Genomic DNA, 13,434 nt, shown 5'->3' with positions numbered 1-13,434 from the left:
GGGCATTGCCAAGAGAACGATGAGAGACATGAGATTGAACAATACAGAAGAGCTGAAGGCCACTATTGAAGCATCCTGGTCTTCCATAACACCTCAGCAATGCCACAGGCTGATAGCTTCCATGCCACGCCACATTGAGGCAGTAATTGCTGCAAAAGGGGCCCAAACCAAGTACTGAGTACCTATGCATGCTTATACTTTTCAGAGGTCCAATATTGTTCTATGTACAATCCTTGTTTTATTGATTGCATGTAATATTCTAATTTTCTGAGATGGTGGATTTGGAGTTTTCATGAGCTGCACGCCATAATCATCACAATTACGGCTTGAACTATCTTGCTTTGCATGTAATGAGCCTATCTCATATATTAATTTCACCTTTTAAGTTGTATTACTGAAATAAATGAACTTTTGCACAATATTCTAATTTTTTGAGTTTCACCTGTAGATAGATAGATAGATGATAGATAGATTGATAGATGATAGATAGATAGATAGATAGATAGATAGATAGATAGATAGATAAGATAGATGATAGATAGATAGATAGATAGATAGATAGATAGATAGATAGATAGATAGATAGATAGATAGATAGATAATTTGGCATGGCTTCTATTTAAAAGGTTAATCCAGAATTTTCACTCAGGCTCTTGCTCATGCCAAGCAAGAGGCCAAATGAGAAGCACTGGGACAAAGAACAGATGAAGAAAAGAAGAAAACGAACCAGGCCATTGATTAAACAACAGAGTTACCTGGCCCCAAATGTGGCAGGCCCAGCGGTCCATGGCTCTCCATGCTGCGATAAAGCGTTGCCATTGCCACAATTTTCCGCCGGTGATTGCAGAGCTTGGTCATGTCTTGGTCTCCCTTGCTGCCTTCATTCCCAATCACCATTGCTGCAGAGTCGAAGTTGAAAACCTAACCGTAATGGGGAAAGGTTTAATGACTAAATACCCACCCTTCCCTCATCTGACAAAAGATGCTGCAGCTTTGGTTCTAGTCGGAATCAGGACTGTAACTGAATATCAGAAACCTCATGAGTTCCTCAGAAGGACCTTCCACTGATTTCAGGGGGATTTAAGAGGAAGAGCACAACCTCCAGCCTCTGATAATACACGCTATGAGCATTTAAACCTGCATTTAATCTGAATGAAATGTAACCCAACTGAGCATTTTCTAGGCTTCAACTCTTACTTTTTTGAGCGCAAGTCACAGCAAGCTGCTCAAAGACCAAGTATGGTGCTTGGCTTGGAAGAAGTTGCCTTCCCTGGGTTTAAGGGCGTGCAGGACCACAAACCAAGGCATTCTGCACAATTTCTATACAAGTGTGTACTTATGGTAGCTAACCGTAATTAAAATACAGAGCACAAAATGAACCACCTAAAAAGGAGATTAAAATTGACAGTTAAAAGACAAAAAGGAAGAGTGTATTTTGATTGCTCTTAAACAGAAGAGAGGTTTAAATGTAGTTGTTCAAAAACTCTGTTCCACTGCCTGGAAGGCTGTCATCTTTGACCAGTTCAAAAAGACTGAGAGTGGTCTGTGTGTATGTGTGTGTTTAAAAGAGCCTCTCCCACAGACCTTAATTGCCAATCAAGTATATAATGAGGTAGACTATCTCTAGCCTACTGACATTAAAGACCTCCCAAAGCAGTTTAGCACAGCCTTCCTCAAACTGGTATCCTCCAGATGTGCCATAATTCAATACTCCCAACCAGCCTAGCTAACAGGCAAGATTACAGGAGCTGGAAGGCTAAAGCGGTAAATCATGCTCTTAGTTGATCTATCACCTGACTAGCAAGCAATATATCCCAGTGATAAAGCACATGCTTTGCATGTAAATGTTCCCAAGCTCCACTCCTGCCACCTGCACGAAGACTGAGAAAGACACCTGGCTGAAACTAGAAAGCTCTAATCCGCCAGCTACAAAACCTAGAAGGACCCACTGATTTGCTGTTAAAGAGTTTCCTACATTTCTTGTTTCGTCTTATTAGTCTCTTATGCTTGTGGGGATGTTTCCACTTGGGCAAATAAAAAAAAATTCTCCCCCAGAATCTCTCAACATCAGATACTAATCAGCTTCTCTCTTCGGTCCTCTCTACCTTGTGCACGTTGAGGGGACACTCCAGTCCACACTTGCAAGTGCCGTCCGCCAGCAGATACGCACGGGTCTGCTCCAATGAAGCCAAGCTCGTCCCGCTAGGACTAGGAGAAAGAAAAGAGGGACAGGACAGATGAGCACAAAAGCAGCATTGGAAAGCAGAGGAGAAAGAAATACAGGGTCGGGGTGGGGGTGGAGGCTGTACCTGATATAGCACACTCTGCCCTCTTCCACCCTGCGCTGCCAGCCCACAGGCACAGGTGTGACTGCCGGGCGCCCACCTTGATCCACACCAGAGCAATCATCGCCACCATTCATTGTGCTCCCTCAGCGCTTGGGCACCTGGAAGAACCCGTGGTGATTAGGACGGAAGGCACCATAGTGATTAAAGAGAATCGAGAGCAGCAGTAGGAGAGGATCCTAGCTACCGTAGTGTTCGTGGGGATGGAAATGTAGGAGATGGGTAACCTTAGTTCCAAGAGCTGGGGCTGTATTCTAAACTGAGAAGGATGAGGCCTACTTGTACAGGCCCGACAGCATTGAGGAGCTGCGGAGTCTTAAGGCATCTGCTACCATTATAAACAAAACATGAGATTTCACCCTTAGCCTTGCTCAAAAACCTGGCATCTGAAACTAGGTTCCCACCTCTAAAGTCTCCTAACTCCCCAGGTAAACCCTCTGGCAGAATAAACAGCCTGCCACTGAGCCTTTCCTATCAGGGAAAGGTGAGATTAGCTCTAGGACTGTGAGAGGCTTTGTGTCATGGGTAAGAGTTATTATTAGCTGAGCCAGCAACAGAATGGCTTTGGGCCAAGCTACACAAACCAACAGAATCACACTTGGGGGACTCCACTACCTCCAATTCTAGGTAGGAGGGAGCCCCGTTTTCTTGTACAATGGATTTTTTTTTAAAGGATAACAACAACTCCCAATGTAATTCCCTACTAATTTATACAGTCCAAAGTAGCACGGTCATGGAAGAGCTAACTCCTAAGATTCTATTCTAAGATTCAGGGGAGAGGAAGAAAGTTTGGGGGCTCATTCAAAAGGAAGAGAGCAAACAGGTAACTGGAGAGAATAAAAGAGGCAGAAAAGAAGGGTGGCACGGCCTGAACTAGGACACTAGTAAGATAAGGCTTAACCAGCAGAAGATTTGAAGGAAGTCAGACAAACAGATTTACATTACCCCAGTCCCCTCACCCTCTCCCCTCCCAATTGAGAGGGCAGCTCTGCCTTATTAAACAAAATCGGGAGAGCGCCATGAAACAGCAAACAGCTGGCTGATCCTTTAATCCAGCTCTGCTATGCAGATGGCTCCTACCTGCTCATGGCTGCAAACCTCGCGGCAGGCGATGTTAAGGCTGGGTGTGTTCCCTTGAGGCACTCATAGTCAGTCCAGTGGCCTCTCTTCTGAGAATCCAGATGGTGACCTGTCCAGCAAGCTCACGCCACTCAGGAGCCACACTAGCCTACCCCTGGAAAAGAAGGAGAACATGATGTTGAGGCTCCTCGTGCAAGGAGAAAGAGGGAGATAAGATTCTCTACATTTTTTTTTTTTTGATAGAAAATATCTGGGTCAAATATTTTTTTGGGGGAACTAATGCTAGGACACCATTCTAATGTGTTACTACTATTCCAGTCTGGGTTAGTAAAAGTTCTTGTTACTTTAAAATGAATCACACTTTATTATTTGGTGTTGAACAAGGAAGTGATAGACAGACGCCCACGGAAAACAAGGCCTACCATTAGATTCACAGTTATTATGGAGGATTAAAATCCCAGTTTAAAGAGGGCGGGGGGGGGGGGGAATGAAACATTTGCCAACTTGAATGTAACAGCAGGACAGAGCTTAAAATATAAGGCGGTGGCAACCTTTGGGAAACTGACCTGTATATATTGATACATATGAAATATATTGTGCACCATCGAATCATGCTTTCTGAAAATAATCTGCACAAAAGTAAATCCTTAAGAGACAACAGTCTAGAGATAGTCACTTGGAATAGACAGATATTTTGAGTAACAATTCCTGTATGCCACACAACCAGTTAACATGGCCAGAATCATGGATTCTGGGCATTATAGTGGGGGAACCACTACAGGGGTGGGTTGCTGCCAGTTTTACTACAGGTTTGCAACCCGCGCGCATGCGCTGCTCAATGTAAATTGTTCTTCGTGCATGGTGAAGTCACTAAATACCAAAATGGCAGCAGCCCAGTGGTGGTGTGGGAACCGGTTTGGGGGCGTGGCAGGCCTGGGTCGCTGCTGGTTCTGCAACCCAAGCCTGAATCCCACTACCGGTTTGGCTGAACTGGGCCGAACCGGGAGCAACCCACCTCTGAATCATCAGGTTATCTTCTGTTCTTGGACTTGACTATATCACTGCAGATTTTCTTAAGTAAATATGCAGCAGAATCCAGGTTCAACCTCTGGCATGATCTGACAAAAAAATCTTGCCTAAAACATTGGCCAAACACAACTAGTCCATGTTGATAATACAGTACTGAACTGGATTATTTGGACCAACAGCCTGATTTAACGTAAAACAACTTTCCATATTCTTCCTGGCAAATAAAGATTTAACCAATCAGAGGAAAGGGTTTCAGTCCAGCCCATTCCACGTTGCATACAAAATCCAGAAATCATCTCTACTAATCTGGAATACTCCTCCCTTAGTGCACAACTTCTAATGAGTGGCATAAAAGCGAACCAACGGCCAATTGCCTTGGCTGCACATCTAAATCATATGCTAATTTTTCTTATTCATAAGAGTGGCATTTTTGGGCAGATAGAAAGATGTAGACTAAGATATTGGTTTCTCCCATGCCACAAAGAAAAGACGCTTCTACAGAAACATGTCGATGCTGGCTGAAGCTTAGGAATGAAAAATTCAGAGAGCATGAGTAATGGATCAAATACATTCATTTGTTAGTAGCCCACAAAATGCCTGTGGGCTAGTGCCCATCTCCATATACACAAACGTGTTAGTCTATGTACAGACAACTAAGCATTTATTTTTAGAAAGCTCTTTGGCTGATTGGCCGAAGGCAAATCTTTGTCACCTAAAACAGGGGTCTCTAACTTTGGCAAGTTTAAGCTTGTGGACTTGAACTCCCAGAATTCTGGGAGTTGAAGTCCACAAGTCTTAAAGTTGCTAAGGTTGGAGACCCCTGACCTAAAACGATTAGATTAAATGCTTATTTAGAATTCTGATCATTATTTATTTTACTTCTATCCCTCCTTTATTAGTTTTACAAATAACTCAAGGCGGTGAACACATCCAATACATCTTCCTTCTATTTTCCCCACAACAACAACAATGTTGGGATGAGAGAAAGTGACCGGCCCAAAGTCACCTTGCTGGCTTTTATGGCTAAGGCAGGACTTGAATTCACAGTCTAAACTGGCTTTCACATTAGCTGAAAAATCTACACTCATCAGGCTAGCCAAGGATTAACCAATAGGGAGACTACATATTATATTTCTTTTCACTGCAGTCATAAAAAGTGACTGAAAAGATAGCCCAATTAGAATTAATTACTAATGGAGAAAAAAACAGATTAATTTCATGCATTGTGTGAAGCCAATATTTTTAAACCACGGTTACTACATAAACCACAATTAAGCCAAGACAAAATGAATCACGTGTATACAGTTAATATACTCTTAATATGCTATGAACCACCCTTCATGGATCACTGCCTTGTCGTGGCGAAGGTGCTTGCGTAGCTCAATAAAGCTATGAGCTATGCCGTGCAGGGCCACCCAAGACGGACAGGTCATAGCAGAGAGCTCTGACAAAACGTGATCCACTGGAGAAGGAAATGGCAACCCACTGCAGTGTCTTTGCCATGAAAACCCCATGGACAGTACCAAAAAATGAACTCCAGAGGATAATAGAGGACAGGAAGGCCTGGAGAAATGTTGTCCATGGAGTCTCGATGGGTTGGACATGACTTCGCAACTAACAACAACAATGCTATGAACCAGATCACAGCTTGAATTGCTCTACTCTTAGAGCCTTTTAAAGTAGCCTGCCATGGAGAAAACAGAAGAGAAAAAAGAGAATCTGTACTAATTCTACAGATCAGGAGAGTGTAAAAAGCCTAGGATAGGATCAGCCATTAAAAAGCTGGCAGTTCCTTTCACCACACACATACATTGATTAAAACATATCTAAAGTCTTCAGAAATCCAGAGGGGAAAAAAATACTAGGAATGGTTAATAAATCTGCTGACACATTGATTGGCTCCTCCCATTTACTCACGGACATTGCTAAAGGTAGACTGGGTTAAAGCAGATTTCCTATTTTAGAGCAGATGAATGTAGACAATTTTTGTGTTTGTGCCTAGGTCTTTTTATTTCGAGGAAACATCTGAAAGCAATGCTGAAGCAATAGGGGGAAAATCCTTTCTTTTGAAACCATATTTAGTGGTCATCTTACACCTATATTATACATCTATATTTTCTTACATTAAAACAAGTACTATAAACAACAGGGGAAAATCGGAAGGATGTTCATCTTATCATCCACTATTCACTATCATCCACAGCACTATTCCTGAGACAGGGCCCTGTCATACTAGTTGCTGCCCTGAGTAAAACTTAACACCTACATCTAAAGTGGCTGTCAATGCAACAATGAGGTAAGGACAGATCCACATCCAAGTTAAAGTGCCCAGGCCTTGTATTGTGATTGACTAAGGCTTAGGTAGTTCTGGTTCTGTTGCAAAGAAATCAACTGTATATAGGTTTTAGTATGTATTTTATACCAAGTATATATTTTAAAATGTTAAGATTTGGCCACATGTTTTTGGGATATATTTAAGTTATTTGATTCTTTCGAGGGGACTTTTTAAAGCGGTATAGAAAACTATACTGATCGCCAGGCAGAAGATAAAAAGTCAAAAAACTATATTCAAGAACTTGATTGCCACAGTTTAATGGAAGTTGGTAACATGGTCAAGATCTTGTAATGCAGGATAAATATCCTCCATCAGGATACAGGTAGTCCTCAACTTATAACAGTTCATTTAATGACCATTCAAAATTACAACAGCACTGAGGAAAGCGACAGACCGTTTTTCACTCATACAACCATTGCAGGATCCCCGTGGTCACGTGATCAAAATTCAGAGACTTGGCAACTGACTCATATTTATGACGGTTGCAATGTCCTGGGGTCACCTTTGGTGACCTTCTGACAAGCAAAGCCAATAGGGAAGCTGGATTCACTTAACAAATGCGTTACTAATTTAACAACTGCAGTGATTCACTTAACAAGCGTGGCAAGAAAGGTCATACAATGGGGCAAAACTCATTTAACCCGTCTTAGCAACATAAACTTTGAGCTCAATAAGTCGAGGACTACCTGTAATCAAATGTATGCAACAAAAAGAATAGACTACTTTCTTGATTGTATAACTGCACTCTGATTAACTTTAAACAAGGCTAGCATTGTTTATATTCTGCAAGGTGTGTTTACCTAATCTAGTTATTTTCAACAAACCCATCCTGCACATTTTGAACAACTGGTAATATTGTAGAATCAAACCTAATTCTTTTTTGGGGGGGGTGGGGTGGGGATGGGAATACAATACCCGGTGCCTTCCAGTTGTTCTCAACTAACTATCAGCTTCCATGATCCCTAGCTACATAATAATTGCATGTAATTCTGGGATCTGTTGTCCAAAAATATCTGGAACGTAGCATACTCTCAAATGCATCAAAATAAACAAATACAAATAAAAATCAGAAGCCTGGCTGAAAATTTATATTGTATCATTAATTATTCCTGCCTAGATTCCTGTAAGTGAATTCCCTGCACTAGAATCCCTTGCCCTTATCCAAAATAATGAGAACACATGTGGATTTTGCATAGGAAGCGAAGTGTAGCTTTCAAACTTTTTAACAATGACCAAGGAGTTACCCAACTTGATAAGCAAATTCCTACTGAAGAAGATCAAAGGTGCTATCTAGTTTCCAATTTTTTCCCCTCTAAAGTTATTAACTGATGCTTGGATGGGAACAGCCAGAGCAATTCTGTAATCTGAAGAAAAGGCTTCTAAGAGAGTTGCGTTCTAACTCTTGCCTTTCCCAACCTGGTGCCCTCGGGGTATGCTGGACCACTATTCCCACCATCCTCTTTACACAACACTTCTAGACAGAAGATTTTCTCCACATTTTGCCTCCAACTTTTTCTAAAGGATCACGAGAAAGTCTATTAATCTTCTTTTATTTTGACCCGATATTGAACGAGAGTCAGGAAATGGTCCCTAGTCACTTTTCTGGTGACTTTTTAACCTTTCAATCACACTGGAGGAGGTTAGCCCTCCTTTTACTTTTCCGCACATAGGTCTGAAAAAGTATCAGTGGGAAATACAGAAACTAGATTCCAGGAGAAACCCTCTTAAGAGAAATTTGTGGGGAAATATATTGGTGACATGCACCTCTTCTGTCTATCCTTTTTATTTTGCCACCTGCAGTTAGGAGAGCCAGAAAAGCTGGAAACAGTATCCACTAATCTTTGGGGACTGCCTCTTCTTCCTTGGGTCATAGACCCCCCCCTCCTTAGTCCTTGAAGGATGGCTGAACTTTTCCCACCATAGCAGTAACCGAAGGTCTAGGAGTGGGGTTTGCAAAAAGAACGTAAGAGAGAACATAAGGCAACTAAGCACCCCGGCAGCCTTTCTCCTTAGCTTTGTGCAATCGGGGCTTAAGGGAAGCCCCCCACCCCTCTCCCCAAAGGCATTATTATTTCCCTTTTGGTACAGGAAGAGTCGTTTAAGAGGTGGCGGCCAAATTGCCCTTCCCCAGCAGCTCCTCTTTAATGGAAAGGCTGGGCAACTCCGGCAGAAGTTTGAACTGTCAAGAGAAAAGCTGCAGCGGGAGATCGGCTCGGCTCCTGGCATTCACGGCTCCCCTCGCCTATGCCAATTGCACCCCCGAGTCCGACTTCAGAGTGTGCCCGGGGGCCCCGTTGGCACTTACCTTGGTTCATGGTGCCCCCTCCCCAGAAGCAGCTGCAACCTCCAACTTGTAATCGCGTCTCTCCAGGAGGGGGGGTACGGGTGGCCACCCCCCACCTGCGGTGGGTGCGTGGGTTGGGCGGGGGGGTCAGGGTGCAGAGGATCGCTGGTGCTCTCCACCCCCACCCCCCAGCGCCTACCTCACTCCCTCCCTCCCCCCTGGACTCAGTGCCAGGAAGAGGAGGGGGTAGAGCAAGGGAGCTTCCTCCCTGGCATGCGCACTGGGGTCCGGGTGAGGGTGGAGGTTGGGGAGTGAGGGAACAGCCCTGGGAATTCCGTTCCCGACCTCCTTCGCTCTGTGCTTTAGGGCGCAGGAGCTTCGCTTTGCGCGCAGGGCTCGTAGTAAAATCTGGCCTGGGCCCTTTGGGTTGTTTCGAAGTCCCGGTACGGGAATCGGAGCGGCAGTAATCCTGTCGCCTGTTGTTTGCGGCCTGCCTTGCCTTGCCTTGCCTTGCCCCGCTACCTTTTAAGATGCTCGGAAACGAACTGCTTGCCTGGAAGGCGCTCGCAGAGATTTTGGCTGCCTTTGGAAAGGACCCGATCCCGTACCGCAGTGATCTTTTTAAATGGGAAGGAAGGATGAAGTCCTTACATGGCCATCCTTGTTTTGCCTCCGAAGGGATAAAATTTGTGTGTACTGTATATGCAGCTACATTAAGTAAAGGCTGATGGAAACTAGATAGTGAAAAGTTACTCTAGGGAATCTCCTCCTCATTCTGGGGAGAAAAGTAGAATCCAAAGTTGTTCTACCACAATGGGCATAAACTTCCAAGGAAGAATTAAAAACGGATTAATGTAAACTGCCTAAAGTCACAGGTATGAGATGGATGGCTGTAGAATAAATATGCAGATTAATTTAACCGTGATTGCCTTAACCCAGTGGTGTCCAAACTTGGGAACTTTAAGACTTGTGGACTTCAACTCCCAGAATTCCCCAGCTGGAGAATTCTGGGAGCTGAAGTCCACAAGTCTTAAAGTTCCCAAGTTTGGACACCCCTGCCTTAACCTAATTGACTGTATTTAGATAACTTACTGTACTAGTACCTGGGTAACCAATAGCTTTAAACAAAACCTCAGTTTAGCCTAGCTGTGTGTGTTTCAAGCTCACTTGAAGAAAGTGGGGAGTAGCAAGAGAAAACTCTTGTCTCCATGCCTACGCTGCTAGCTTTCCAGAGGCATCTTACTGACTGTGCTGCAAAGAAAATCCTGAATAGATTTCCCACTTGATCCAGCAAAGAAGCTCTTTTTAAGTAACATTAAAAAATTACTTCTTTGGACAAATGAAAGTGCCACACAATCCAGCATTCTGTTTCAAACTAACAGAGAAGGAGCATACAGATTTTCATGCAGCTTGTCTCGGCCTCAGAAGTTGAGGTAGGGAATTAACTGTTAAGTAATAATTGATAGAGATCCAGTGCAAATTATTTTGTTTCTTTTCTTAAATGCTCTAAACTGATCATTCACTACTGTTGACTTATGGCTGGGCATTCAAGGGACGGTGCAAGTGTGGTGTTTCCACTACCAGATACGGTTTTATCTGGGATTTCAATGGTGGGATGCTCATCAGATGTTTTACTAATTTAACAGAACAGTTTAGGGTTCTGGATTTGACTGCCAAAACATGCTTTGAAGGCAAGAAGATAACAACCATCCAAAGTGCTGCACAGCCTATGATCTGTTTAACATAGATAGAGGTAAAAGGCTGTACATATTCAGCTAATTAAGCCTGAGCACAACTGGATATTAAATACAAAGAAACTGAAGTAGAGATCAAAGCAATACATATCTTAATAATGAAAAATGTAACAAAACAATAGAAATATATGCAAAATATCCATTAAGCAGACATTGGGATCAAGGAAAGATGTTTCTCATAAGAGAAAAATGTTAAAATGGATAAATAGGCAATTGTATTGGCACTGGCATATCATTAAGCATGGTAAATTATGTTTTGTGGTTCTCCGGAATGGAGCAGAAGCTGACAGAAGGTTATTTCATATTAAATTATTCAAAGGGAAATCATTTCTACAAAAGTTGATGACTTATACTCCATAAATCACATGTAAGCCCAATCACTATGCTTCAAAGGCACCCAACGATATTCTGGCCAAAATGGAAATATTGTCTTATATAGGTAGTCCTCGATTTACAACGGTTTGTTTAGTGATTATTCAAAGTTACAATGGCACTGAAAAATGTGACCTATGACCGTTTTTCATAGTTACCACCTTTGCAGCATCCCCATGGGCATGTAATCAAAATTCAGATGCTTTGTAACTGGTTCACATTTATGACTTTTGCTGTCTCCCAGGGTCATGAGATTCCCTTTTGAAACCCGACAGTCAATGGGAAAGTCAGATTCGCTTAACAACCAGGTTGCTAACTTATCAACTGCAGCGATTCACTTGACAGTTGTGACAAGAAAAGTCGTAAAATAGGGCAAAACTCACTTAAAATATGTCTCACTGAACAACAGAAATTTTGTGCTCTATTGCAGTTGTAAATCAAGGACTACTAGAAGCAGACATCTGAGTTGGTCAGTGGTCATATTTGTGAACAGATGTCAAAAATATAACATACAGTGTAGTTCTATGTAGAAGGGTGCTGGTGAGAAATTAGATCCAGTCACAATCCCAAAATTCTTCAGAGCATATAAACATTCATTGACAATTTATTCAAAAGCATGCTTTTTATTAATAACTTTACTGATCTAATTTTCTAATTCAAATACAGTATAGGTTATTAATGTTCCCAATTGGCAATGCTGTAATTATGACAGAAAGAGCCATATTTTAATGTGGATTTGTATGCTAGAGTTTTAGGCCCAAGTCTATAAAATTTTGCAGTTGTTTGGGTTAGGGTTACACAAGGATTCTTTAGAAGTTCTTGTGGGAGCTCTGAAAGTTCCCTGAAAGCTTGTCCATCCTCTACTAGACATCTCCTTAAGCAACATTGAGAGAAAACTGTATATTACAGTGTGTGCTTCTAGGGGATATAAGCTGTGCCAGGTCTGACTAGCATTTCCTACAAACAGAATGTCACCATAGAATGTTTTGCAATTCAGAGCTCCACTTTCAACGCTATTTGTCAGGCAAAATGATATATAAAGGTTTGCTGATGGGAAACTCAGATTCTGGCTCACAAGAATAACAATCAAATGAAATATCAAGTTATTCATATTACATTGCCAATAAAATAAAGGTAGCTTCTTAAATTCATTTTCAAATGAAATCATCATTATATTCCATTTTAAAAATGCAGATCCTCTTTCTAAATCCGATGCTTGTTTATATTAATTACTTGCAATTGCATTCATATTCATGAAACCTATTCAAGTCACTTGAAGAATGGAATCCATTCTGAGTATTTAGCTACTTGATAAGCAGAGCAGTTGGGCTTTTTCATATTGTTTAAAATGATAAGTCATTTGGGAATCCTATCTTTGCCAAGTTGGAAGTAACCTGAATTTTTATGCCAAGACCAATTTTGACTAATTTACCTAAAGTACCTTCTAGACTAATATATTATTTCTATGTGCCCTTATTGTTTTATTAGTTTGTTTCTCCTAAACAAAGCATTGTTAGAATCAGGCAAAGCTCTGCTGCCTCCTTTATTTGACCAGATCTGAGGTGGAAAGAGACACAATTCGGTTATACGCTTTTTTTGGTGATCTCTTCTTTTCCCCAAGGAATTGCTTGCTTTTTATTTGAGGTGCAACATTTAAGATGTGACCAGTTAAAATGACTGGTTTAAAATGTTCTGATTAAGAAGAATTGCTTATTAAAGACAGATTTTTTTTCAAAACCAATCATTTATAGGAGTGGGGCTTTCTGGAATTCTTATATGGCAGCATTAAAAACCAAGGTAGAGAAAGAATGCTTTTTCTTCACAACTCTCGTTTTATTCAAAAGCAAATGAACACACAGGCTTACAGCCTTTTAAATCCGCACTATTAATCCAGTATCTTGAGCCCCATCGGCAGCTCTATTTATTTCATTTACAGTCCAACCCCCCCCCTTTTTTTTTTTCAGGTGATGATGATAACAATAATAATAGGATGGAGCAGACTAGAGCAACAATGGGCCAAGTACCGTATGTTCAAGGACAGCCCGGGGAAGGCCCTGGCGATGTTTCCCCAAGGGAGAACTGGCCCTTTAACCAAACGGTGGGCGTGGTGTGACGTCATAAAAGCTGATCAGGGGACCTCCCAACGTAATTCGGCCTAGTTACTACTGGGAGACTTGGGCACAGGCTCGTTGGAGCGGGGAGGGAGGGGAAGAAAAGAGCAAAGGAAACAAGGCA

General features: G+C 42.0%; 1 protein-coding gene across 1 annotated transcript in view; it reads right to left on the bottom strand.

Annotated features, from left to right (window-relative positions):
* MBD6 (methyl-CpG binding domain protein 6) overlaps positions 1 to 9,416 on the bottom strand; it is a 28,961-nt gene extending 19,545 nt beyond the window's left edge. Inside the window, exons 1-5 of the mRNA XM_081935278.1 lie at positions 9,095 to 9,416; positions 3,426 to 3,579; positions 2,310 to 2,446; positions 2,106 to 2,208; positions 756 to 921 (exon numbers count right to left, since the gene is read on the bottom strand). Of these exons, the coding sequence (XP_081791404.1) occupies positions 756 to 921; positions 2,106 to 2,208; positions 2,310 to 2,422 (382 nt within the window). The 5' untranslated portion in view covers positions 2,423 to 2,446; positions 3,426 to 3,579; positions 9,095 to 9,416. The remainder of the gene's footprint in view (positions 1 to 755; positions 922 to 2,105; positions 2,209 to 2,309; positions 2,447 to 3,425; positions 3,580 to 9,094) is intronic.
* Positions 9,417 to 13,434: the final 4,018 nt, after the last annotated feature.

The sequence above is a fragment of the Natrix helvetica genome (assembly GCF_964273705.1).
Source record: "Natrix helvetica genome assembly, chromosome: 1".
Taxonomy (NCBI): domain Eukaryota; kingdom Metazoa; phylum Chordata; class Lepidosauria; order Squamata; family Natricidae; genus Natrix; species Natrix helvetica.
Note: the sequence above shows the minus strand (reverse complement) of the source record. Positions and strands in the feature narration are given on the sequence as shown.